The sequence below is a fragment of the Nematolebias whitei genome, chromosome 13 (genome assembly GCF_014905685.2).
Source record: "Nematolebias whitei isolate Nwh7 chromosome 13, NemWhi1, whole genome shotgun sequence".
Taxonomy (NCBI): domain Eukaryota; kingdom Metazoa; phylum Chordata; class Actinopteri; order Cyprinodontiformes; family Rivulidae; genus Nematolebias; species Nematolebias whitei.
In genome coordinates this window covers 21,601,187-21,629,067 of record NC_056510.1, presented here as the reverse complement: position 1 = coordinate 21,629,067, position 27,881 = coordinate 21,601,187, and the positions used below count along the sequence as shown (strand labels likewise).

The 27,881-nt window shown below is 39.6% G+C and overlaps 2 protein-coding genes across 2 annotated transcripts in view; both read right to left on the bottom strand.

Annotated features, from left to right (window-relative positions):
* Positions 1 to 27,881, bottom strand: part of osbpl6 (oxysterol binding protein-like 6) — a 792,463-nt gene that overhangs the window by 118,647 nt on the left and 645,935 nt on the right. The window lies entirely within an intron of this gene.
* agps (alkylglycerone phosphate synthase) lies at positions 387 to 27,638 on the bottom strand. The gene is made up of 20 exons (XM_037686983.1): positions 27,437 to 27,638; positions 23,440 to 23,529; positions 22,345 to 22,435; positions 22,125 to 22,245; positions 21,956 to 22,030; positions 20,999 to 21,070; positions 20,041 to 20,120; positions 18,982 to 19,062; positions 17,918 to 18,043; positions 17,625 to 17,733; positions 14,099 to 14,226; positions 13,188 to 13,239; positions 11,497 to 11,573; positions 11,291 to 11,403; positions 8,514 to 8,583; positions 6,932 to 6,993; positions 6,095 to 6,184; positions 4,851 to 4,950; positions 4,713 to 4,770; positions 387 to 675 (listed from the first exon to the last, which is right to left on the bottom strand). The coding sequence occupies exons 1-20, from the start codon at positions 27,610 to 27,612 to the stop codon at positions 554 to 556; spliced, it is 1,893 nt and encodes a 630-aa protein (XP_037542911.1). The 5' UTR covers positions 27,613 to 27,638; the 3' UTR covers positions 387 to 553.

Sequence of the window (27,881 nt, the reverse complement as noted above, 5' to 3'; positions counted from 1 at the left end):
ATAATTGGACACGTTCGTTAAAAATAGGCACAACCTGAAACATGTCAAATGTAGCCACGAGGTCAGTAAAAAAAAAAAAAAAGGCATGAAAACACGAACAGGAGACGCTGAAAACGATTCATCTGCACAAAGTGACTCGCTGTATGAAAGTGTACAGCAGAAGGAAAGGCAGACAACAGCTTCAGAAAGGCACAGAGCTTTAGAGTGTGCATTTATCTAGAACTATAGTATCACACACACAAGAAGGAGGTGTTGGCAAAAGGTGTTTGAACAAAATTTAACAAAAAAAAAAAAAAAGTTGCACCCAGTTGTGGTCATAAGTTAACCAAAAAAAAAAAAAAAAAAAAAAGGGGTAAACATAAACGTCAATGATTGTTATAGCAGGTTAGGTAGATTTTATAGCAACGAAAAAGGGTTTAGGTGAATTTTTAAATGGCACTGAAAGATGTTTGAATAAGAAATATCAATCCGTTTTAAATTCCCATTTAGCATCGGTTTATCACAATGCACCTTTTTTGATTTGACCAAAAGGGAGATCAAAACAAACAGGAGCTTAAAGGAGGTTCCTGTTGCCAAAGATGTTATGTGGGTCGACGTAGTCCTTCACAGACTTGATCATCCCCAGGCCGACATCGGAGACGGTCTCCCTCATCCACTTCTTCCGAAGTTTCCCCACTGAACGGAAGAGAAAAGATGGAAAAATAAATAAATAAACCGAAGACGACAACCGAGGGGGAGAAATAGTGGAATCGACACGGCTGATTGCTCAGCAGGCTGCTGGGAGCCAATCAATCTTGTGAGAGTGAGTGAATAAACAGAGGGTGATAAATGCTTTTATTCAGAGAGGAGAAATGTTTTGCATGGCATGATTTATGGAGCTCAGCAGACTATCAAACTCATTAGGCTCAGTGTGTTCCCAGAGGAGGGGCCGGCTGGCGGCTGGAGCGCTTCGTCCCCAGCTACCTCGCTCTGTGGAAGCACCGCTCTCCTCGAAGCCCGTCCCTCCAGCGTCACCCGGGCTTTTCGGTTTCATTGTGCGAACGAGTGTGGCCCACGATGGGTGTCGTCCCGGGTGCTGCTCTGCTCCGACACTGGTCTGAGCAACATGAGGGGGCCAACCGTGACGGTCCACACAATGGCCCTCTGTCAGCAGGACTTCAGCTGCTCTAAAGCTCTTCCCTCCAAATTCTGAAGCTGAGGAGGGGCAGCAGCTCTGGCTTGAAACCTGGTGAGAGTGGCCGTTATTTTACCAGCTGCCCAGTCTGACAAATGGCACAGCACCTGCAACCCGAGCAGAACCTGGAGGAAGACTGGGGGAACCTCACGTGTTCAAGACATAAAACAAGAACACTAAAACTTGAATTTTTATAGAAACTAAGCTCAGTACTTGGTCAGAAGATAAAATAAGATGCCACATTACTGCACATAAAAAACAAGAAAAATGGGAAGCTGAAAATAAAATTTCAAAGTAAAACATTACCCTAAAAACCTAAAAATATAAATAAAATGAAAAAGGTCCACATGCATGTCTGCATGTCTCTTGTACTTTGAACAAGTGTATGTTTTAATAGTAATCAAATTTAGTGAAGTTAAATGTCAATTAGCCTAAAGGTTTAAATTTTGTGGAGTTTTTCCTAAAAAAAAAAAAAAAGACTACTGTTTCACGTTGAAGCTGAACTAATGTGTTTTACATTCTGTGAAATAAATCTATTTAAATAAAGACGTAAACAAAACTATAAATTGTGATTACTCGAGTGTTTTCCAACCCTTTGTTCCTAAGCTTTTTTTTAGTTTTTGTTTTGGATTAGGAAAACTGTTGAACGTCTTTTAAAATTATTTTGAGGAAATATTAGGGCCACTCAGAAGGAAATTAATTTTTTTGTTTGAGTTTTCATCTTAATGATAAAATGTTAATAGATGTCACTTCCAAAATATCTTTAAAATGGAGAAATACGTTTGTTATTTTGAGATTAAAGAGGAAATAAAAACTTCAACCATCATTGGCACAAAGACCAAGAATGGCCAAAGGTTGTGTAGTGATTTTCTACTTCTAAATAGATTTTAAGAAAAACTCTTGTTCATGTGTGAATCTGTGAACAACTTGTAAACAACTCCAACATTCAGTTTAAGGTGTGGAATGAGTTTCAACAACAACAGGACATGCAACCAGTCCAGGGTGTGCACCGCCTCTAGCAGTGACTGCTGGAGATACACTAGTAAAGAAAATAAACGACATAATAGTACTGTGCTATACTTTTATAAGTTTCAGATAATTTTTGTGTATTTAGAGGTCAATATTCATCGTGCACGTTTAAGACTTTTATTATGAAGGGCTCGAGGAAGTTCTGCGAGTTCCTCCATTGGGACTTGTGCTTGTGTGCCAATAATAAACTGGACCCATATACCCTCAGTTACAATAAATAAATACATAAATTAGCTCAGATTGCTTTATTTGACTTAGTCTTGAGCCATTAGATTTTTTTCTTAGCATTTTTGACTTTAGTCTAAAAAAAATAAAAATTGAAAAACACGTCACATCCTTAAAATATAACCAATCCCCCCCATTCTTTTAACCAAAGTGATCCATAAACGACTAATAGAGTTGGGTAAATGTTAACTTCTGGAGGTTGTGTGACTTTGAGTGAAACTCGTATCTCCAATGTGAAACACAAAACGGTTGGTTTGAGAACTGAGCAGCTTCGAGCAGGTGCTGCTTACTGAGTAAACCAACCGTAATCGCCTGAGATTAGATAGAAATGTCTGGAAACAGGAAAGGAGTAAGAAGGGAGTGCTCACACGCCTCTCTGTCATCTAGCAGGGAGCCTCGGTGTTGATGAGGGACATGATGAGGGAAGGGGCCACGTTATCACAGAGCAGCCAGGAAACCCAGATGGGGCTCAGCCACAAGGCCAGCGAGGCTCGTCTCCGAGCACAAGAGGGCAGACAGCAGGGTCGCCAGGGACCCTGACTCTGCACAAACCTCCAGATGGTGACAGAGGGACCAATCATTTGCTACCCAATAACTAAAAAAGTCCTGTTCTCTCTACCGCCGCCTCCTCCCAACTCCTTCCTCCTTGTTCCACCTCCATCCCTCCCTCCCTCCTCTCAGGAAAAGGAAAGAAAACAGAAGGTGCTGGGACTGCATCATTGCCTCCATCACTGTGATAATTTACACATCTATCTTGTCATATTCTCTCTTTTTTTCTGGTCGCTGTTGCAATCAATCTCACCAGACCTGGTCTGTGCAGCTGAGACATGCAGAGCAGGTAGTCATTTTAGAAATCACTTTTTTTTTTTTAAGTGTTTTATTTCTTTTGGGTGGGAAAACTTGTGAGTTGAGGTGTGGAACTTCTCTAAATCGGGTCATTTTTTTTAGCCTCCTGAAGTGCAGCGGGCAGTTGAAGCTGTGTGAAGCCACAAAGTGAGAGGATGTTGATGCTGGTTGCCGTCAGACAAAGATGATACAGAAGCCGAGTCGAGCCTGAACTTCGATGCGTTTCTCTCGTTTTTGCTGACGAATGGGCGTCAGGACATGACGGGCAGGGTAAAGTGGCAGCCCTGGGTTCCTGTGGTACGACCAAGCCAGAATGTTGATGGAAGATGCTCCTTGTGATTGATGTGCAGTGACTTTTCTGAACCATGACACTGGAGACCCAGGTTTTAAGGACAATCCTCATCCTGGTGTTGTGGCTCTCAAAGCCTGCCTGTAAAATTTGGACTTCTGACGTTAGAATCGTTGTTTGTCAGACTGAACACGCTGCGATGTCAGGCCAGCGATAACTGCGGGGAAACTGCCAAGATTCCTTCCCTACACCCACTCAACACAGCACTGACCTGCTGTAAATACAGGGCTACAAAAATGTAGATTTCCTCCAGTGCCCTCCCACCTCACCATCCTTGACTACATCTGTTTTGTTTGATACACAAAACCCACCGAAACAAGCTCCATTTGTCAAGCGCTGATTGTGGGCAGACAAACCGGCCTGTCTGCACTCAGATAGCGAGCCCCACTGTTATTAATCACAATTACAGAGTGGGCCTCGCTCACAGGAGCAGCATCAATATCCCCTCCCCCACCACCACCCATCGTCACCTCCCCGTGCTGCTTAGGGTGGCAGGGCCACCGTTTGGAGGTCAGCGTACAGCCAGCGATAACGGCAGCATCATTTACCCCAACCCGCTGCCTCCTTTTTATTAGCAATCTTTTAATTTTGAACCCGTCCCCGTCTTCAGGAAAAATTGTGATTTAATATCGCAGCTGATTCACTGCATACTGTTTTTGACAGGCGTGATGAATAGCCTGAAGTGATGTATGAAAACAGCGAGGCGGATGGCAATATAGATAAGGCAGCCGTTTCGGTTATCCCTGATGGGGCCCAGAGAGTTGTTTCGCTTCCCTCCCATGCTCACGTTTCATTTGGCCATCGCTGAAATGAACAAATAGCCGAGTCAGAGCCATTCATCTGAGCTGCGGGGAACAAATTCTGGACGAGTGAAGGAAGCAGTGAAAGATCTCTGACCAAATGAACATTTATGGCACGACTGGCTTGCCAGCTAGGAGCTCGCCAGGACAGCTCGCTGTGCAGTCATCGCATCCAAAGAACCAAAAAAAACCAAAAGTAGTTTTGTGAAACACAAAGCAAAGTTATTCGATTTAGCTATGTGGAAAGTTTAAGGAAACAGGCTCAATTATTTAGTTTGAAGTGTAGTACCTCCATGATGATGTGACAAGCTCCCTCCATTGGCAAGAATTTCTTCTCTAGCTGCATGCTGGGAAAATAAAAACATTTTATGAATTTCTTTTTTGCCGTTACCCTCAGGAGTGTGAGGCTCTAAAGGGCTGAACCTACCTCCACTTCTTCATACACGTGCACAGGATCACCGAGTCCTCTGTAGTTGAAGGCAAAGTAAAAGTAGATGCAGGCACCAGCGTCATACGTCTGAGTCACCCTGCACGAACCAGAAACATGATCAAACGAGCGGCAAAAGCTCTCAAATCAAGACCCTTTGAAGCTCTAATACAACTCAAACTAAACAGTTGTTTCATCAAGGGACAGCATTTACATACAAAAAAATGCTAACCCCCCCCCCCCCTCCATTTTTGTAGATGGAGGATAATGTGAAGGTGGGAGGTTTGACTTGCCCCAGTGATCCCACTGACCTCAATTCCATTCCAGAAAGCGCAGACAATGTGCTAGCCCTGTCTTTTTAATAACACCATCACCAAGCATTAAATGGCATCACTACATCATCAGGGCTACATTTAGATACATAAAACAAACAGCTTGAACTCGAGTGTTGTAACAAAGTTGAAATAAAACGCTCTTCCAGTTCCTTTTTTGTTTTTTTTCTTCTCCTGGCTGTGTTCTGGGCCGGGGTGCAGAGCCCTTGTTCATTTGACATGGCCCATCACCTGGCACTCTGACTGTTCTAGAGGTTAAATGGACAAATCAATCATGTGACAGACTGCAGCCGGAAAATGAATGGCTGCAGCATAATCAGGCTGAGGCTTAATCTGTCCGCAATCTGTGAGCGGCAGCCTGGTGCTGTCTGTCTGTCTGTCTACCGGCTCTGGTTTACGCAGCGGGGACTAACATGCAGGCTCCATAATTTCTAAGGAGAATCAAATAAATGTATATTTAGAATATGGTTTTAGTAAAGTGGGAAAAATAGTTGTGCTTAACCTTCTAAGGAGTGTTTTATTGCCGCTTGGTTTTGACGTAAACATTGCCGTTCCAAAAAAGGTTAGAAAGTATAAGTTACACTGCCACACCATTGTGTTTTTATTGAATGATGTTGAAATAGTACCATACCCTGTTACTCTTTGAAGAATTAAAGAATCGCATTGCTTATTTAATAAAGTTGCTTCAATTTAAAAAGGAGATTTCATTTGTGTTTCCCCATTTTAAAAGATTCGTACTTGGATACAGAACAAATAGATGTGATTCTGCAGTGGAGAAAAATCAACTGCACAGCCAATAATACTTATTTTTTCACAATTTGATAACTAAAAAATAGGATTTAACCAATTATTCCTTCTTGTACTGGTGTGCAACTTCAATTTCCACTAAAACTCTGTGATTTTGATGGTTACCTGCAAGTGGATAATGGTGCAAATTGAACTCCTTTCTCTTTGCACTCTCGAACAATACGCGCCTTCACATTCCTGCAAATGTCCAGGACCCTGGGAGAGAAATTCAGTGAATTAGAAAAAAGGAGAAATATAAACCATCACAGCCTGTAGTCCATGATATATTTAAAACAGGACAGTGTTGTGCACAGGGAATATGCTTTAAAAACAAACTTATTAGCGAGACAAAGTATTAAAATTCAGGAAAAGGCAGGAAGCCAGGAAGGAGGGAGGGCAACAGACTGAGTAACATGACGACCACTGTGCAAGAGATTCCCACTGGTGTGGAAATGGCCGCCAGTCCTTAGCATGTGCAGCCGGGTGTGGAGTGTGCAGGACGGGGGAGGAGGGAAGGTAATGAGCCAGGCACATATGCTCGCCTCGGTGCCTGATCTCTTGGTCTCTCCCGTCAGGCATCTTGCACAACAGGGAGCTGCACGTGCTCCCGTTTGTTGTGTGACACAGCAGGAGGATGAAAAATGTTGGAAATGCAGATCACACAATGTAGATGTGAGATAGATCTGTGGGTCACACTACACACACATTACATCGCCCCCACACAGCACACACAGTGTGTCCTCTGCTCTGTGAGTTTGTGCATGTGAGAGTAATGGTGTATTTGTAGGCTGAGGTAAAGCTTCACCATCGTGGTCATTTAATGCGAGGAGAAAGCAAACATGACGGTGAATGACAACGACAAACGTCAAAGAAATACGTAAAATAAATAAAAAGAAATCAGAGTACACTCTGAGCAGAATGAGTGTGAGGAATAAATACAGTATCTTATGTTAATGCATTTACCTGTCCCAAGGCACAGAGGTTTCAAAGGACTCCCCGACCACATAATAATCCAACCCCAAGTCCTGAATGGAATAGAACAGCAACATCAGAAGGACACGTTATTGGATTATATGTTGTTAGGAATTGCATTTTGACTCGTTGTTTAATAGGACAAGCAGATGAAACACCAAAACCCTCTCATTTTATTTACTTTTCCAAAATAAAATGTTATCTGTGCTAAATGTACTTGTTTTATCACATCATTTTAATGCAATTATGCTTAAAATTAAATCTAAAGAAGCCAGCGCAAAATCCTTAATGTTATTTAAATATTTTGATCAAGATCATATCAAGAAAAAAAAAAAAAGGTCTTGGACAGAATGTTTTTACTATTAAATGGTAATAATCTAAAATCAAATTGAAGCCTGACTGAGGTTTAATCACTTTAGGGAAGGAAACCTCGGCAGACTCCTCTTACTCGTAGTGTACATTTATATAACTAAAGTCATTATCTTACATGTGAATGGCTCTGAGAACACCCCACCCCAGCAAGAATCAGAGCCAATCAGAGGTGGAGTTCTTTGCAGAATACAAGTGGGGGAAGAAATTCCAGTAACAAATAACAAATAACTTAAATTGCTGAACAAAAGTAAAAAACGTAGCTGAAACATTTGAGCGTAGCTTTTGTATTTGTTTATCCTCTTTTATGAGGCAAATAACTAGTTGATAGAAAAGTTATAGGGGTGTTAAGTTTTAATATTGGGAGTTATAGGTGTAATTGTTATTTATTAGATAGATGGGACAGAAAAACAAGACTTCAGAATAAGCCTAAATATATTCCAAGTGGTATATCTACGGCTACATTCAGGATATTCCGATAACCTACTTACAAACCTGTAATGCTGAAACTTGGATTAGTCGAACAAACTATCAACCATCTTACTATAGTTCATTGTTTATTAACGAAACAAAAGTTTTTACAATCAAATCCAAATATTAAAAACAATTTTAAATTAAGAATCACCTGAGTATATTTAGATAATGGAGTTTCCTTGATGTTTGGAACTGACTTACCGTATCAAGTGTCGTCATACTGCAAATCTTTCACATTATGAATAAGTTTCAGTTTTAGATTTAAAATCAAATTCTGAAAATGTGGGTGTAATATACATTATCATTTACTTCATAAACGGCACACATCCATACGTGTGTAGCATTGCAAATACTTCACTGCTACCTCTTGATGACATGCATTTATAAAAATAAAAATCAATGTGATCACAGCCCAAATATGTCAGTATGGTGGTTACTGAAGTGCACGTAAACACCCTGTTTATGTGTTTTTGTGATCATCAGGAAGGCTTCTAACAGGACTGACCCAAGTCAACACTATTGTTATTCTGTCAGTAGCTCCTGTGCTCTCCTTCCACAGCGTTGGATGCACTGATAACTGTGACCAGATCAAATCAAAGACCTCCTCAGGTCACTTTCTGTAGCCTTTTATTGTTGCTCACTATCCTATCTGCTGTCAAACTTCCCCCTTCCAGCCCGCCCCACCTACCCATCAGCTCACGCAAAGACAAAAACCAGAGGAGTGACCCACCCGGAGGTAAGCGATGACGAAGGTCAACATGTAGCCCCTCTGCCCATTGTCCTCTCCAGCTGCCAGGCCCCTGGAAACACACAATAGGGTTAATATTTAACAGCTCCTTTCTTTCAGCTCTGCTGCTCAAACCGCTCCCCCTCACAACAGCTGTCTCAGAGCCCGTCACTCCAACAATGTGCAGATCAATGGCGCTGTGCTCCGTGCATCGCCACAGGTCAGCCACACATCTATCACCTGCAGTGGGTAATCACATTTTCATTTACCATCCAAACTAATCAGGCCAAGCTTATTAGAAAATCACTATATTGATTTTTCACCCTTCTTCCCGTTTCCCCAACACCAGAGGAAAACATTCCTCACTGAACCTAACCCAACTAATCCATCACAGACACTTGATCCGATCAGGATTTCCTTAAAATAATGCAGTTATGCAGAGGATGCTGCAAGGAACGTCAGTTCATGTTCATGACAATCTTATTTTGCTTTAATGGCTTTCTATCATCTGGAAAAAAAAGTCAGACTGTCTTTGATATAAACTGTGGACCACACAGGAAAACTAAAGAAGAAATTATTGAAAAACAAGTTTGTGCCTCATTTAAGTTGGATAATAGAGACTAGACAATCTCTTACACTAAGAATGATTGCTGAAAATTAAAAATAGATGGGAGTAAGCTCACCCCCCCCCCACCCGTTCATTATTTATTTTCTGAATGAAATATAAACTGTGCAAATAGTAAAATAAATAAAAAAAACAGCAATATAGTTCGATCAGGTTTTTTTAAACAGCAGTATTTTTGTTCAAACCCAATTGTGTTTTAATGAATGCATTAAGCCTGAAGCACATTGACAGGTTTTATAAGTCAGAAAAAGTATAAAATGCTAAATATTTATAACTACAAGTAGAAAAACTTATTTATAGTAAAAGCCAAAGGTTTGCCTCAAATATTTTTTCATTGTTTCGTGCATTTGCATCAGTCCAAGAATAAATAATAGTTACATAAACATTTGGCAATTCTGTTGTTTTTTTTTTTTAATGGTATTCTTGGCTTTTGGGGATAAAAAATATATATATGGATGTCAAGCATTAAATAAAATTAAGCTTAACAACATGATCTAGTAATAGAAAAATACTATTGAAAAGTTTGTTCTTTTAAGTTGCAGTAGTCCCTCGCTTCGAGATCCGTACCCTGAAGCCCCACAACAAGTGAAAAACTACGAAGTAGGAATAGTAGTAAAACTAAAAACTCTAAAAGAGCACAGAATGTCATGATTTCAGTTCTCTGCCTTGGTTGCACTCTTGGCCATGCCCACTTCTCCACTCTGCATGGAGATCAGCTGATCAGCTGCAGGAGGAAGCTCATCCTGCAGCTGTGGGCTGCACAAAGGTGCAGCAGGTGCTAAATAATTTAAAATAATTTATTTAAAAAAATAAATAACCCATGCCTATCACGCAGCACATCCATCAATCAGCCAATTGTGCGTCATAATAATAATAATCATTTTTATTTAAAAAGCGCCTTTCATGACACCCAAGGACACTTTACAGTAAGAACAAAGATCAACAGGAATAAATTACATAAAGAATATAAAATGCGTAAAGAATATAAAATACATACAGCAAAGTTAAGGATAAGCGAGTCTAAAGAGATGTGTTTTCAGAGCAGTCTTGAATAAAGAAAGAGAGGTGGTGTTTCTTAAGTCAGGGGGTAGAGAGTTCCAGAGGTGAGGGGCAGAGCAGGTGAAGGCCCTGCTCCCCATGGTGGAGAGGTGGGCAGAGGGTACATGGAGGTGTAGCGAAGAGGAGGATCTGAGAGAGCGAGGGGGGATGGAGATGTATAAGAGGTCAGATAGGTACGGAGGGGCAAGGTTGTGGATAGCTTTGAAAGTGAGAAGAAGAATTTTGAAGACGATGCGTGATTTAACTGGGAGCCAGTGGAGCTGCTGCAGGACAGGAGTGATGTGGTTATAGGAGGAGGTTTGAGTTATGACATGGGCAGCTGAGTTCTGGACCAATTGCAGCTTCTGGAGAGATTTGTTGGGGAGGCCATAAAGAAGGGAGTTGCAGTAGTCAATCCGAGGAGTCACAAGACTGAACAAGGATGGCTGTGGAGCGGGGTGTGAGAGAAGGGCGGAGACGGTTAATGTCCAATCTTACTTTGAAAAACCGCGATAGAGCGAGTCTGCAAAAAACAAACCGCGAAGTAGCGAGGGACTACTGTATTTTCTAAAATGATATTTGCATTTGTACATAATTTATTATGTACAAATGCAAATATCATTTTAGAAAATACATTAGTCCCTCGCTACTTCGCGGTGAAAGCAAAGGCAAAGGTGTGCAGCTTACTTTAAGTAAATTTTTGGTTATTTTGAACAAATCAGGAGTTAAAATGTATAATTTCAAAACCAAGAGAAGTAAAAGTCTGTCTTGATTATAAGTGTGCCATAAAGCCTCACAATGAGACACAAAAACTTGTGGCTTAAAAAAACAACCTTAGAAACATGGCTTCCCTTCAGGCTTAAGTCCTCACTGATCAGCCACGTGATCAATCATATCAGCTGAGTACTACTTCTCTTCTTCTGCATTTTCCTCAGGGGACCGAGTTGTATGATCACACATACACTAACATGACAATCAGTTCACTCAGACAAACTACTGAGAGGAACTCCAGACCTGAAATATGAAACTTCCTATTTCAACTGTTACTCCTTCTTGTCCAAGATTACAGAAGAGCCAACCAAAAGAAAAGAAACAAAAACAACGATTAAGGACTCACCCAAACTTTGCAGCGATGTCATAAACTTGTTTCTCGTGCTGGAGAACCTTCTCTCGGTCTCCCTCAAACAGCAGGGTGGCCACACACAGGCGGTTGGAGTCAAAGCCTTTAAACTGAAAGTTTAAAGAGACAGATTGTGGAAAACACCTGTAGCAGGAAAGTACTGGAACGCAATTCTAATTTGCCTTTTTTTTATTTTGGTTTACCTTGGTGATGTAAAATTTCTTCAGCCCATCAAGAAAGGAGGTGAAAATTGAAGATACTTGAGGCTTCAGGGCATGACCTGTAAATACAAAATAAACAAGCTCCATTTATTCAAACAGAAAAGTATCTTCAAAGAAGCTTTTTACATAGTCCAGCGGTCTTCAAACAAAGAAAGTAAAATGCATTTGGGTTTTCACACAAAAACAGAAACAAATAAATGGCATCATTTGACTAACTTTATACCCGGCCAATGGTTGCCATCAACAACAACAACAACTATAAATCAGTGTTTCCAAAGGGAAGTGGGGTGCGCACTACGATATCAGTCTTCCTCACCCACACTTTTTGATTTATTCCTGATCGGACACACAAAAAGCGCCTGTGGACAAGTGAAAATGAGGGGCTGGGGCCGTTGGGATGGTTATCAATCACAGCTGGAAAGTCATGGGTGATGTCGCTGAGACTTACCAGTTCATTTATTTCCCCCCATGCTCAAGTCTCTTCATCACTTTGTGTCCTAATTGTTTCCAGTCCAAAATTTGATTGCAGGTCTTGGGGTCTCTCACAGCTTTCAAAGTTGTTAATTAAATACTCAACACTGAGATGAAATTATGCTTAAATCAGCCATATTCTGACTTTGAACTCCCTTTTTTAATAGGTTGATGGTGTTTTTTGTTCACATTAACACATGTTAATTGTTATTACAAGAGTAATTTATCAACCAATGACATGATATGCAGGGCTAAACTGTACTTAGCTTCTAACTGAAAATAAGATATGAAAGTATTTGCTTCCTATAATTTTATATATTCTCTAACTTGTTCTTTTATATGAATGGTCAGGTCTGTGTAAGGTACGCATGTCGTTCTTTTGGCTTTTCCCCTCTTCAGGAGTCGCCACAGAGTACGCATGTCATTACAGTGCTTTAAAAAAATAAAAAAGACAAACCACTACTACACCAATGCAGCTAAGAGAAAGTCAGGAATTTTAGGTAACTACAAAAAAAGTACTGGTCACTACATCTTTCCTACCTAATGCCAAGAAGTGCCTACTCTGTGAAAATCCAAGGAAGATAACAAGATCCCCGGGGACGTGGAAACTTTACAGAGATCGCTGCTAATGCCAGATACATTCCAGTGGACCACAGGAAGCAGCATCAGAAAACTTCAATAATACAATTACTTAATTTGGTCAGGGTTATTTGTTAGCATGCCCAAAGCCTCTGTCTCTCTGTGCATGTGTGCAGCTGTTCCACTGCAGAAACAAATTAACAATTCACGGCTACAGAGGGTCACATCACTGTAGCATGTACTAAAACATTTGCAGAAATTCTGCCATGTGCCTCATGTTGTAAATATCCCTAATTTAGGCAAGGTAATAATTAGACAATAGTAGAAGAAGCATTTGCTGAAAATGAAACCAGGATACACAAAGTTCTACTTATAAAGTAAGGAGCCAGCATACAGTCCAACTGCAGACCTGTAAGATGTGCCACATAATCGTGTCCATTCTGTGAAAACTCAAGTCCCTCAAGCACCTGAAGAATCTACTACAAAAACAGTTAGTCATAAAGTTAATTCAGTGGAAGGCATTTGCTCCTTAATTAAGAGTTCTGCTTATTGAGAAACAGAAAAAAGTGTAAGGACATTATTATAATACACACACAAAAAAAAAAACAAAAAAAAAAACTTACCAAACTGAAACTGTTCATTATCCATTAATCGGATAGATGCTGGAGCACATCGCTGGAGGTAAAAAACAAAACAAAACAAGTTTAACTGTATAAGTTTTAATCAAAATTAAATTAAAGACTGCAGAATTCTAACATATATGACCATAAACAAATTTGAGTATTGAAGAATAAAGCTAAACAATTATTTAATAGTAGAAAGATTAGGTAGAACAATAATCTCAAAGGAGCAGAGATGTATTGCCCCCGACACAGGTTAATACGTCTGTGATCCCAGGACAGATAAACACAAAATAGGTTTAAATTCAAGTCCATCTAAATATAAAACTGAAGTTTAAACATTATTAGCACACTCAAATAACTCAGACAAACGAAGCTCATTTCGTACAAATACTGAAAACAACTAATCAACATTTCTAATTTTACTAATGGTAATTCTTAAATAATATTGCATACATCTACAGACGTCAAGAAAACTCATTTTACATGTGGTTCTGTGTTTAGGCTGAAACACACACACACACGCATAAAACATTAAAACTGAACCAACTGTGTTCATTTACTGATGATGCAGAATTTTCATGTTACTTTGCTTTAAAAAAAAAAAAATAAATAAAAAAAGGTCCCAAATAATATCATTACCAATATCAATAAAATTAAAGAGGAAAAAAAAAAAAACGTGCTAATGATGTATACCAATAGTGCACACCAGGAGCTCATTAAGGGCTAACTTGGGATTTGAAAACATTAGACGACTTTGCAGTTTCAGGATGTTGTGAACACAAACACATTCTGCAGTATTTCAAACATTCACAGCCCAGATGTTCGACCACGTTTCACTTAGAGCCCGCTACAGAAATTGCTCTTGTTGTTACTAAGGCTGCTTATTTATTAAGAACAAATGAACATCATACCTGTCTGGCAACCTCTCGGAGACAAGCGACTCCCTGCTCAAAATTGGGGAACACCACAGAGCCGTACTTCTGATACTCTGGTATGGGACGAATCTTCATGGTCACCTCAGTCACCACACCGAGGGTTCCTGTGGAAGAATCACAGATGGATTCTGAGTAGAACAAAAATGTACATGAGTTTCCACAAGCTCCATGACCTATAGAGCAGAGCTTAATGAGCCTTTCACAAGGCTCTTATACCTGCCCTGGAGGTCATTGGGGTGACCTTTGTCTCACATTTCACAGTAGATCTGTTGTTTTTAACCACACACTAGAAGAAAACTAAGATTTATCAGTGTAGGAGAAAAGGAAATAGAGTGGGCTCTACAAAAGGCTAACAGCAGCAGCACATATACACAAACAAGGGAAACCTCTGGGTGACATTACACCCTTGAAAAAAGTGTCAACTATTAGTAGTTTGCTACTGAAGGAGTCTCATCGCTTTCTGTAAAATGTCTGCTCTTTCAGCAAAAGTGTCAGATGTTTGTTTGAAACAAGGTGGAGGAGCGAGAGCTGGTAAACCGCTGCTCAGACGTGCCGTCACGTCAGTTCAAGGTTCTGAATTAGGCCTGTCACGATATCAAATTTTGCTGAGCGATTAATTGTCTCAGAAATTATCGCGATAAACGATAATATTGTTTGAAATTTGACAATTAGTAATGTTAAATTTAAGAAGAAATGTTGGTTAATTTTTGTGCGTAGTACCTTTTTTTGACCACCGATGGCAGTATAAGACCGAACCGAAGGATGGATAGTAAGGGAGAGAGCAGCATGTCTCTTTAAGAAAAATGGGAGGGACGGCCCTCGATGTGACATGGGCCGTCTCTTGTTCCCGTTTTTCGATTCTAAAAATGGCAGACGCTCAGTGTGTTTTGAGCTTTTTAACATAGCATTTGTCACAAAGCTTTTAATAAAAAAAAAAATTATTATTATTATTATTATTTTTTTTTTTTAATCAGTAAACAAGTTCTCAGCTTCTTTTTGTAGAGAAAACTTTTTAGATTAAGGCACGGGTTTCAACCATGAATTTTGGAGCTTTGACAAGACATGCGATTTATTGATTTAGCGTTTATCGCGACAGGCCTATTCTGAAAGAAACTTTAAAAGATGCAACACACACGTGTAACCCCCCCCCCCCACACACACACACACACACACACACACACACACACATACACACACAGTTTTAGGATTGTATTCTTTTTAATTGAGGTGAGACATTCAGCAATTTATGATTAAGTTCCAGCCTAAACAATTCTATTAAGTGTAATGTACCGGTACTTCACGTGCAACTATAATTAACTATACTTAAGTATTTATGTCACTCTTTTGGACTGGATGAATACGTAGCTGCTTGATGCTTTTAATGTGGAAAAAAATGTTTTGGCCAACTTTTGTCATAAAGGACAATGAACCTCACTTAATACTAAAAACCTAAAGGGTATATAAGAAATGAAAAGTCCACATCAGGTTTAGGCAAGCTTAGTCTGCTAGTCTCAAAATGTCTGTAAATTAACTGATTTGGTTCATGTCTAAACACAGCAGCTAAATGTCAAACAGATTTAAAACTAGTGGGTTTGTCAGGTCATGATGTTTGCTGCTTCACGCATTTTTCTTCATGCTTTAGGCTCGCCTGCACTCGTCAATATCAGATATCCAAAAACACATGCTGACTTACACTAGCACTTGCTTTAGTCTTATAAATTAGACTATTTGTTAACCGTACAATAACAATCTCCTAAATTTGTTATAAACCAACTGTTGAAACATTTTAATTGCTTCTTAAATTGACATTTAACAGACTTATTCCCTTTCCTCTGGTAATTATTATTATTTTTTTATTTTTTTACATTACAGACCAAACAGATGTATTAATATATTAACTGGTCATAAAAAGCACAATATTCAGACTTCAGCAGCATGCTTTTTTCCCCTTTCACAAGTCCTCTAATGTAGCACTTCATGCAACACGCTGCTCTCTAGTGGCCCAGTGGAAAACATCATGCAACTCCACTGAGCCTCACCCCGGACATGCTCCTCCTCTCCTCTGCAGGAGCAGCCTTGGGGCAAGAAAGGGACTGGGATGGAGGAGCTAGGCAACATTAAGCTTGAGACTCTTGGGACAGTCTCAGAGCAGTGAAATAATGCCTTGCAGCTTAAGCCTTTTTTTCTGTGACTATTGCAATAAAACACATCTCGTCTGCAGAACTGTTTTTTTAAAGGGAAACTAATTGCAACATTTTGCAGCTAAGATTTTTATCTGCATTTTTTTTTTTGTGGCAACAATAACAGCTTAGCCACTACAGAAACAATCATCCATCTCCGAGCATTAGATAAGCATTAGTTTGCTTCACATTATGTTATCCGTCACTGACAAGAGTTAAAAAGAGAAAGGGATTATCACTGATCAGTCCGATCACTCTTTACACTGGTTGAAGCTGAAGGAAAGAACTACTTTGTATTCAGGCTACTTCAAGGTCACACAGATAAACAGACCCCACTGTTGTGCACAGAATTAGAAGCTTGGGGTTTCACAGTAAATTCTAATAAAATGGATGTTCTCCACTTAACATGCAGGGCTTGGTTGAGGGTTTTAATGTGGTGCTTTGCTGTTGTTGATGTGGCCTACTGTCGACTGCAGCGTGGGGCTTTTTGGTTAAGAAGGTAGATAATTTTAATGAGACCATGTGGAAGGGTGACCTCTTAGTTCCAATGTCAGACCTCCCAGAGGAACAGGTCCCAGAGATGTGTGGTCCTGTCCCATCTCTTCTTTGTGTAGTGACCCCAGCAAGCTCATTTTTAATTTCAGCATCCTTAATTTACAAACAGGTTCATAATGTTTTCAGTTAAGCAGCAAAACTGGAGCTTGTACTTAAAGCAGAATGTTATATATCTGAAAATATTATGAACTTGTTTGTAAATTAAGGACGCTGCATCATTAAAAACACAGCTAGGTCTGAACATTTACCAAAATGTAATTAAAATGCTGTGTTGTTTATTTGTTTGATTTCAAAATTGATATACTGGTTGGCAAATCCAATCACATCTAAAGAGAACAAATTAAGACTTATGCTGCAATCCCCAGCTGAGCCCTGGAGCAGTTTGCTCAGCTTTCTAGGGCCAAAACAAAGTTTGCATCCACAGCTGTTTAACACAGCAATGCCAAACATCTCTGAAGCCCCTCATTATGTACTTGGAACTTGGCATATGGCAGTATTCTCAGTGGGCTTAAAAAAAAAGAAAAAACAGGGTGCTGCAGATGGGGTGCAGGACACCCTCGCTGGTTCCTTACCAACACCCCTTCTAGATCAGTTTACACCAGTGCTAGTTAATGTGTAAGAGGCTTGAGAATTATCCTGATGTTGCCATTTTATCACATACCTTATATATACACACACGCTCACACACAAAAACCTACATTTACACAAAGGGTCATGCACACATGCACAGATGTTGCGGTGAACTGAAATTACACGAGTTAGCAAACCTTCTGAACCCATGATGAAGTGGTGAATGTCGGGCCCCGTGGACATGCGCGGTCCCTGACAACCCTTTTCAATCACACCTCGTGGAGTAACCATCTTTACATGGACAACCTATTTAATTAGAACAAACAGATTTATCAAGTCATTTACCAGCTGTTCTATTCAATGAATGGATTTAGAGAGAAAAGTCTACTAAACTTGTGCTAACAATGTACTCTCTAATTACTGAGCAGGCCCTCAATGCGTGTCTGGATCAAACACACAGAAAGGCCAAAAATGAAGGGAGGTGACTCACCAGATCCTCAATGTTGCCATAGATGTTCTTCTTCATGCCTGATGCTCTGGTTGCTACCCAGCCCCCCAGGGAGCTGAACTCCATGGAGTCAGGCTCATGCCCGGTACAGTAGCCGCTCTCATTAAGCTTGAATAAAAAGGAAAAGCAGCATGTGTTTGTTGGTGCAGTTAAAAAAAACGAACCAAAAATGTTTAGGAAAAAAATGTTTGATGATGTAAACTCACAAGAATGTTTTAATGACAAGCAGAAAGAAAGAGTAAGCAGGGGGGCTGGGAAATAATTGCAGTTCTGTGGCAGCATTTCACCACTCTAGTTAAACTTGAACGTTAAAAAAAAAAATAATAATAAAAAACGGGGTTTATAGAACTCCAGATTTTTTACAACGTCCTTACATAAGCCAAGTGGAACGAGCACAAAACAAAAATGTTAGAGCTGATGTCAAATAAAATCTGGAAACTTAATTTCAAGCGAGCATGCTTAAGAGATAAAAACAGTTCAATAATGGAATAATCCTTGTGTGATGCATTAGTTCAGCACAATTTGCTTCCACTGCCCCATCCTTTCAAATACATCAAATATCATCGTTTAAATAATAAAAGGATGTTCAGGTCAGCAGGAGCTAACACGGATGACAATAAAGACCTTTAAGTGTAAGGATAACACTCCCCAGAAGCACAAGGATAAGTCGGGCCTGGTTTTATCACACCCCCCTCTGGAACGTGGCTTATATTGCAGACCCATCTGCTCCGTCAGCTCAGCCCAGTCTAAATGCAGAGGTGGAGTCTGCTTTATATGCTGCTCACACATTCCTCTACATCATACGCCCGCTCTCTCTCCATTTTTCTGAATTAGTTTGATGGTGCCATCTGCTCATGACCACCAGCTCGCTCTCCCATCTCCCTCCTTCACCATTCCGCTCCTTTCTCAACTGCTTTTCTAAATCCTGTTAAATCTACTGTGCAAAAAGTACCAAGGTGAGAAAACGGGGGAATCAAATAAACAGCACACACAATGAGCAGACAAACATTCATGTTGGTTCTGTCAGAGGGATGAACAGTGCTTACCAGTCTTTCTAGATCCTGACCTATGATGCCAGCTTCCACATGTGCAGTTAAATTTTTCTCATCGATCCACAGAATACGATTCTGCAAAAGCAAGAGAAATATTTTACATAACAGCTTTCCATACTAAAGAATAGAAAGAAACAAAATAATTATGGTGTATTATGCAGCAACTGCTCATCACCTTTAAAACCTGAACTCAACAGCTCTTTCTAGAAACAGCTAGTGGGCACTATTTTTTTTTTCCAAAGTGCATTTTCTTTTTAAGCTAAATGCAAGCAGATGTGCTTCAGGACAGAGATAACAGCTATCTTAATTGAAGTGAACATCTAAATCCAAATACTCGTCTCTTGTTTAGTCCGAGCATGTGGCTTCATCTACCAACAGGAAGTCTTGTTATTTCTACCATCAATTATTCTCCAGAGGTAATAAACTTTATGTGTCCTATCACGTTGCCCCTTTCATGTGTTGCCATAGAAGCCACCTCACCTCTGGCCCCTGACACAGAAAACTGGTCACTGATGTCTATGGCACCAAACTCACAGGCTGGTAGACTAGCAGCAACCAGACAGCTATTATATCACCTCAATGGGTTTCTAAATCAAAGAGCTGGAGTGTAGTCAAAACCATTTTATATTCCAGACAATAAAACATCATCATGGCTGTGATGGCTCCCATTAAATTAAAGCAATACACACAATATTTACAGTTCTTATAATATTTTAAAAGTATTCATGTTAAATAATATGTTAAAACAAACCCATCTCATCTAATTGCTCTCAACAAAAACACTGAACATGACTTAAACTACAGTTTCTACGTTGAAAAAAGAATGCATCAATGAATGTGGCAAAAATGGAGCCAAAACATGCTTCATTTTCTCCAGTCTTGTGGTTAAGACTACAGCTTGCCACCGTTTTGTTTCCTAACTTGTCAATCTAAACTTACACACTTCAAACGAGAGGGGGGGGGGGGAAAATTGTGAAACACACTTAGCAGATTAAGTGGATCACTGTTGCACACTCAGCACCGTCATCCCTTATGATCAAAGTGTTTACGTACCATCTGTGACGTGTCCAAAGACACAATGGATCGAGTTTCCTCTGGTGGGCACTCCAGGGCACTAGACACACTAGTTCCTCCTAAGAAAGAAGGATTACAGATGTTTTCCCAAACAGTCATTTCAAGGGGTCCCAGTAAGGAAATAGAACATGTAGAATCAACCCTTGCTCAGATCAGTTGAAAGCTATGATTATATTAATAATAAAAAAAAAAAGAAAAATTTCTAACTAGAAAAGAGCCATCTTCACTATATCTGAGCTTCTCTGTAGTAAAAAAAAAAAAATCTAAATGTCAATTAAAAAAAAAAAGAGAGAAACGCTTTGAAAAGACCACACAACTAAATTCACATTTGATCCGTTTGATTTCTTTCTTTTTATAAACATACACAAACTCAAGAATATTTGTTGGATCTAAGACAGAATAATGACTAAATAAGACCCGATACTTGAGTACGGACTAAAACCCCGCAGAAAAAAAAAAAAAAAAAACTGCCCTGCAAACTAAATTTTTGCCATTTTTTATATTAAGGGTAATTTTATAAATCAGCGACTGTGACTCAAATATTTCTAGTAAATAAGCATGCTCATATTCACCAACCTAAAATAGTCAATGTCAGGAAAACAAAAATTAAAACATTTATAGTAAAAGCTTGATGGACACTTTAGGGTTTTATTAGATGAGTGCCAAAACATATTGATGATTTCAGGTGCCAGGGATTATACATAAACTTTAAGTATATAATGTGCTAGTACTGATGGCCATTTATATTTTGGGATATGAAATTAGTTAAAATTTCCTTATTTACCTAAATTGTTCATTGGCTTCTCTAGCCCTCAACATAAATAAAACAAACACTGCAATCACAGTGCAAGTACAAACCATGTGTAACATAATAAAATGTTATAACATCACATAAAAGGTAATTAAGCTGACTTAAAGACATCGATCTGTGTCTTACCTCCAAAAGGTATCAAACAAACATTGTGTTTGCACGCAAGCTCCACAATTTTCACAACATCATTGTGGCAGTCTGAAAAACACAATATAAGGACCAAACATTAGATGATTGCTAGAACAAGTTAACTTAAAAACAAAAAGGTACATGTATAAGTGTATACTGCCTGAGCCATTAGAACAGAGCACCGGCAGAGAGGCGGAGTATCTTTTAATTTGCTTGGGGCCTTCCTCAGGCAGTCAGACTGCATTAAGCTCAGCTCTCCAGAGTGGGATGCAAGAATCAATACGGACACATTTTAACAGAACGCCAAGCCCAAATCCATTCACACAGGAGAGGTGAGTGAGGGGGAAGAGCAGCAATAGCCTCACACATTGACTGGCCTCGGGTGCTTTAGGAGGCAATGAGAACTGCTTACCTTCTAGTGTGCATAAAAAGATAAAAATACAGCTTTTTTATAGAAAACAACTCAAAACAATCCCTCAAAATAGACAACTTGGACTTGATTTGATCGGAAAAACTACATAACAAACATTTTTAATAGACCTGTAAATAATGAGTGAAGTTGCCAAAAATCTGAGTCATTGTGGATGAGAATAAGGCCAAAGTTTCTTGGTAATTTGCAGCCCATTTGGGATGCTGCTAATCAAGTTTCAACCATCAGTCAAAAGTCATTTGCATGATAAAGTAGCACCAGCCATAACAAGAGAAACCCAATCTCAGAATCATAACTCATGATTGTACTGTGGAGGGCTTGACTGTGGAGTATTGGGTGTCAACCATCTCCCTCGTGATGCTTCTTATTAAGCTTCCACTCATACATATTAATATCCCTGCCTCTGCACAGATTAACCCTTCAAATCACCTAAGCCAGGAGGAGGATCAGCCATGCTATGTGGGGAAAACAAAACTCCCCCCCATCTACAGCCGTCCAATAACATGCACGGCTTTTCAACTTACTTGGCCATACCACCATATCTGGAACACGACCAATCTTCCCCTCTCTCAAAGCAAAGATCTCATGCAAGCAGTGCCCTGGAAGAAAATACATAGTGCGTAATCACAAATATACTCCCTATAGTCAAACAGTAATATGCCAGTAAAGTTACAGTGCATGAGTTTGCCTTACCATGAGCACGAAACACTCGATCTTCTGGGTCGTGAGAGAAGGGAATACCTGTGGATTTGATTTCCTCCACGAAGGCCTCATTCAGTGTAGGAGGCTGTACAGCACTGGTATTCAGAACGGGCTGAAAACAAACAGCATTGTGGTTTCAGTTGCAGTTACTGAGCGGTGTGTGTACTCCCATTCACTGAAGACACAATGACGAAACAAAAACTGGACTCACTGCTGCTGGAGCTTTATGCTGCAGAGTGGCACCGAACGTGCTTTCCATCCAGTCTTTGAGGCTTGGAATGATCAAACCACTTAGCCTATACCTGGTTAGAGGAAGGAAGGACAGCTAGTATGAACTCTTAGAAATAACCAAAGCCTCATGTGATGCCTTGAAACAAAAGTATAAATCTGGAGTTGAATGTGTAACTGGGCAGTTTCATTTGGGTAATAGACTATATGTAAAAAAATAAAAATAAAAAATACTGTATAACGTCTACAGCAGCAATGACAGAGCTGCTCCTGTGATAGTTTTCACCATTTTTGCATAATTTAGCTTCTGGCGTAGACTGGGCCAGCCCATCAGGGAATTGTGGGGTGCCCTAGTCCAAGAAAGACACTGGGAACTGAAAAACCTGTCACAACAACCAGCGAGGAAGCCGAACACCATGTTTTTAACCCATCCTGCTGTGTAACATTCAGGTATGGTTTTAGCTTGAGGAGCACATGCTTTACCAGGAAGGAACAATTAGCTGCATCCATGCTGTGGCAAAACCAAAAGTTATCAGTGTTGATTACAAGTAAAAACCTACTACTTTACTACCATCAATATGAGAGGCACATACAAGTGGTATATGCCTGTCTATATTCTATAATGAAGAAACGCTGAAGTCTTCGTTTCTGGACATCTACAGACAATTAATCTACATCTTCATTTCGCTTGTGATTTAAATGTTTTCACCCAACATACAAATCAAAAAGGCCTGGAATGTTGTTCCTGATAAGCAACAGAATGTAGGTGGAAAAATCACTGGTGACCTTCTCAAAAGACAATGAAAAACATTTTAAATGCCAACCACAAGGTGGCAGAAGCAGCACGTCGTTGTAAAAAGAAGGAGAAACCCAGCAGTTTCCAAAACTGGCGTCAGAGTAGTCTGTGAAACAGATCAGGGCATATAAAGTCCAGCCTCAAGTCACACAAACTGGGTGAATCCTCCAATTTAACATTGTGACTAAAACAAGATTTTTTTTAAAAGGTAGCAAATAACTGTTTAAATCATCATTTCTTAAGAACAAACAGTGCCTTGCAATGTGTAACATTACACTTTACCTTTTGCCAGTAAATTCTGCTTGGCCTTTTTTATTGTAGAGGAATTTGGAGTCGTTGTATCCCCAGCCGTTCCACTTCATAATCTCCTGCCTGTGGAAAAATATATATTGGCACTGGTTTGGACAGCAATTCACAGTTTTATGTTTTGACATAAAATATCAGGAGCTAAGAGAAACATGTGAAGGTTATGGCTTAATCAGCTGAAAATTTGCTACTAATGTCTGTTTTTTTTTTTTTACTAGCCTGCCCAACTTACAATTTTCACCTTTATACAAAGGAAAAAAAAGTCTATCGATTACCCAAATATTTGTTATTACTTTTAACATCTGAAAGACTCCTTTAGTCTGTTCACGTAAAGAGAGGTTTGGCTACACGCAGGCAGATAGTGAGTTCAGCTGCATATTGCCTTGTAAGGATATGCTGAACCATTTTACATTTATTACAGAAGCCAGGGACAAGCTAATTTAAATACAACCAGTACTATAATATTTTTAGGATCAAATGTGTGCACCGATAACACTTTAACTCCTGACTTCCATTGTTCGAGTTACCTTTGCTCTACAAAGAGGAACTACACAGGGAAATAACCCGTTGGTATTATAGGGGTCCCTCATCGTGGTTTTCAACATAAAGCGGACGTGGAACTTCTCAAAAAACACACAAATATTTTTACTGCTGAGGGATGCATCGGTTCATTAACTTACAAAGTTGATGCTTCGATTTCTTTGCTCTGTTATTGTCAAAAGGGTTGTTATACTTAAGACTTAAACACTCTTAAGAAGAATTTCACTGATGCGTTTTAAATAGCTGCTAAAATTACTGAATAATATTTAATAACCGAGTCTGATACTACCTTAGGTTTTAGTGTTTATAGTTTGAACATGTTTTGTTGGTGGTTTTACGTGATGTGTAAACTCTGTGTGTATTTAGTGCTGTTTTGAGCTGTCTTTGCAAGGACACCAATTAAAATAAATTCTCAAATTTTAAGATTTTTATTTTCCTGGTTACAAAAAAAACAAAAAAAAGGTCCAACTAACAACATCTGTTGCATGTACTTGTTTCTGATGCTGTTTGTCCATCCATGATGTTAAATCCATCATCTGGTGTTATTCTTGACGTTTACTTCCATCCCCCGCCCCAACTTCAAAGTTTTCATTTGGAAAGTTTTTATCGTTTCAAAGCAATTTCTGGTATAAGAATAAATGACACCAGGTGTTTTGCATATAGTGACACAAATGAGTGATTAATCACTCAGAGTCATATAAATCAAGTTGGCATAGCTTAACTAGCTATAAAATAAGAGTGAACAACCGGAGCTCAGCATCTTCAAAACAGCATTTATACACTGTATGCTCTTTTTCTCAGTTTTACCTTTAGCTGAACCAAACTTTAATAACTTTAATTTCATCATTTGTTTACAATACATCACTTAATTCAGTGCTTTGGTATTTCTAGGATAATCTAGCTGTTAAAACACTCTCGGCTTGTTAGAAGAAGTATCCATTAACACTGCATAAGCTAAGGTTGTGGTGCCTAGAGGCATGCAACCGAAACTCGATAAACCCTGAAAATCAGGACTTTTTTGCTTGAAAGCATCTACAAGCAATGAACTGATGCAATAAGGAACGAGAGTGTATACTGAAGAGATATACAAACAATCTGATTTAATTATTAAGGTGCATAGATATGCACAAGAAAACATGGCAAAGAACTTATAGACAACTGTTGTGTGCATCTGAAGACAAACTATTAGTTAAATCAAGCAGCATAAAACAAAATCCATAAGTTTGTTTAATGCCAAGGGCGTGCAACATCTGTAAAAAGATACTTGTGATAATGCTGATAAACAAATCCAACTTATTATTCAAAATGTAGGATTCTTTCTCTGAACAGCGAAACTATTAGACTAGAAGACATAACATTTTGAGCAATCATCAGTCTCTCTGCTCATAACATGTGAGGACTCCAAGGCCAAAGATTTTCGTCAGGCTGACACTAGATGTCAGAGCATTGTGATGGTGTTTAAAGCAAAACCTTGTATCATATAATTAAACCACAGATCTCCAATTACTTTAACTATCAATACTGGCATTCATTCTAGTCAAAAATCGCATTCTTACCACTTGAAATTGAAATAAAATCTCCAAAAAACATTTTTTTATTTTATTAAATTATACTATATTTCAAGATCTATGTAATTAAAACCACATTAGAAAACAAAAAAACTAATGCAATTTATCATTGATTTTAGTGAGTTGACTGGGTGGCACGGTGGTGCAGCTGGTAGAGCCGTCGCCTCTCAGCAAGAAGGTCGTTGGATTAAATCCCAGCCGGGGGACTTACTGTGTGGAGTTTGCATGTTCTCTCCATGCATGTGTGGGTTTTCTCCGGGTATTCCAGTTTCCTCCCACAGACCAAAATCATGCATGTTAGGCTGATTGGTAACTCTAAAATTGTCCCTAGATGCGAGTGAGAGCGTGAATGGTCGTTTGTCTCTATGTGGCCATGATGGACTTGCGACCTGTCCAGGGTGTACCCTGCCACAGAGTGACTGTGGGATATGGTTTTTAGGCTCAATCAACCAGGTAGATAACAACAAAAAGGCTAAACCATGTCATCTGGACCAGTTTCTTTAAGCGAGAAATGTTTCGTCTTCCATCCGGAAGACTTCCTCAGTCTGCGGCCTGCCAACCAGATCTGTCCCATGAGTAGCCTTCATTGCTGTGTTCCAAGCCAACCTCCTGTTGGAATCTCTGAAGCAGGCTTTTAATACATGCAAAAAGGACACCAGGCACCTGTGACCTTTGTGGCCCAAAAAGGAAGAAGCAGTTCAAAATAAAGGATACTATTTGACTGTAATCATCTTAAGTTTAATAGTACCCAGCTAGTAGATTATTGGAACATGCTGAGTAGTAATTTGTAGCAAACAGGTTCATACTGCCTGCATAAACTCTACTCAAATTTTTCGCACATTTTTGTAAATAAAAAAAAAAGTATTGTAAATAAAATTAGTAGGTTATTCCTCCTATACCCTAATGGATGTTGGGGGGCTAATTCCCAACATGCATGAAAGGAACAAAAGTAATGCGTTGTTCCTAACAAGAACACCTGAGTACTCAAATACCAACTTTAGATTTGAAAAAAAAGCCCTTGATAGCAGACATCAGCTCTGAATATCCACTAACTATATATATGATAAACCAGCTTACCATAAACTGTATAGTTGAAAGTCAGGCCACCCCTTGTTCTGACCAATCAGAGCAACAGAAGAGATGTGTTTCCGTATTGCTTACGCTGATGCTGCAATGTTGTGACTGAGCTTTAATGACATTTTACTATTTTAAATCGGATTATGAATGACTAAAGTAATTATCTACCGAAGCTGATGACGTATTATGTTAAAAGAGTTCAGTTAAGAGAAGAGCAAAGCTCAACCACACTTAATTATCACACAAGAACACTGAAATACATAACGACAAAACATTAAATGAACAGTCAAATCAAAGTGATTGAGAAATCTCAATAAAGACTTTGATTTTTATTTTAAGTGGTTGAGAAACTGTAACAAAAATGCCGCCATGATCCGTTTCGTCTCATTAAGTAAAGCCTTAGGAAAGTGCCACAAGAGTAGCCATACTGTGATATTTATCTTGGGCTTGCTCAGACTGAATCCGTCTCAGAAGGCACGGTAGACGACATTTTCACAAGTTACATTATGAGTTTCTTTGCGAGAGTCAACCACACCCGCACCCACCCACTCTTAGCAAACAAACGGTTACTTTGTAGCCGAGAAGCTAACAAGCTAGCCTACGTCTGCTTCATCTATTAGCATTGCTATTAACTCCTGACAAGAAAAAAGAGGCAACTCGTAAAATGAATGCGACCTTCAAAGCTCTTATATAGCTCGTTATGCATGAATGTTGGACCAAGTTCGTAAGAGAAAGCTACAACATTAGAAGGATGGACCGTAGTCAACGGCTCCATCTCAGCCTTGTACCTCCTCCTGGGCATCGTCCTCCCCTCGCTGCTGGTGACATTTGGTTTGGTCCCCTGGGCTTTACACTCCTCCGCGATGATGGCTGTGTCACCGTCCACTGGTCTCTGTAGATGCCCAGTAATTATTCTCAGTCGGTGCTGTGCAACCCGCTGCCTGTCTGAGCTGTTGGACGCCATGCTGCTTCCGTGTTTGCAGAGGGCGGGGGAGTGAGCTGATCCAGGATCCGCTGTCAGAGGTCAGCGAGCGAGAAAGTGTGCTGCCTTCAAGTGCCGCTCCCCGGCCACAGGAATTATTACACTCCAGTAGCAACGTTGATTAATGCAGTGTGTTCAGCTGGCCAAGGTTGGGAGAAAAAGGCGCTGACAAAAACACGTAATAGAATAAAATTACGAATAGTGAATTTGTGTTGTTTAGTTAGTATTTAGCGTTGAGAGTTACTAAAGGC

What these genes read in the sequence shown, in the direction of transcription:
- agps (XM_037686983.1), bottom strand. Translation starts at nt 27,612, where the DNA reads ATGGCGTCCAACAGCTCAGACAGGCAGCGGGTTGCACAGCACCGACTG. An exon ending in AGATATGGTGGTATGGCCAA is followed by an intron (nt 21,071 to 21,955) that starts GTAAGTTGAAAA and finishes TGTGTTTTTCAG; the next exon opens with ACTGCCACAATGATGTTGTG. An exon ending in CTTGTCACATCATCATGGAG is followed by an intron (nt 676 to 4,712) that starts GTACTACACTTC and finishes TCTTCCGTTCAG; the next exon opens with TGGGGAAACTTCGGAAGAAG.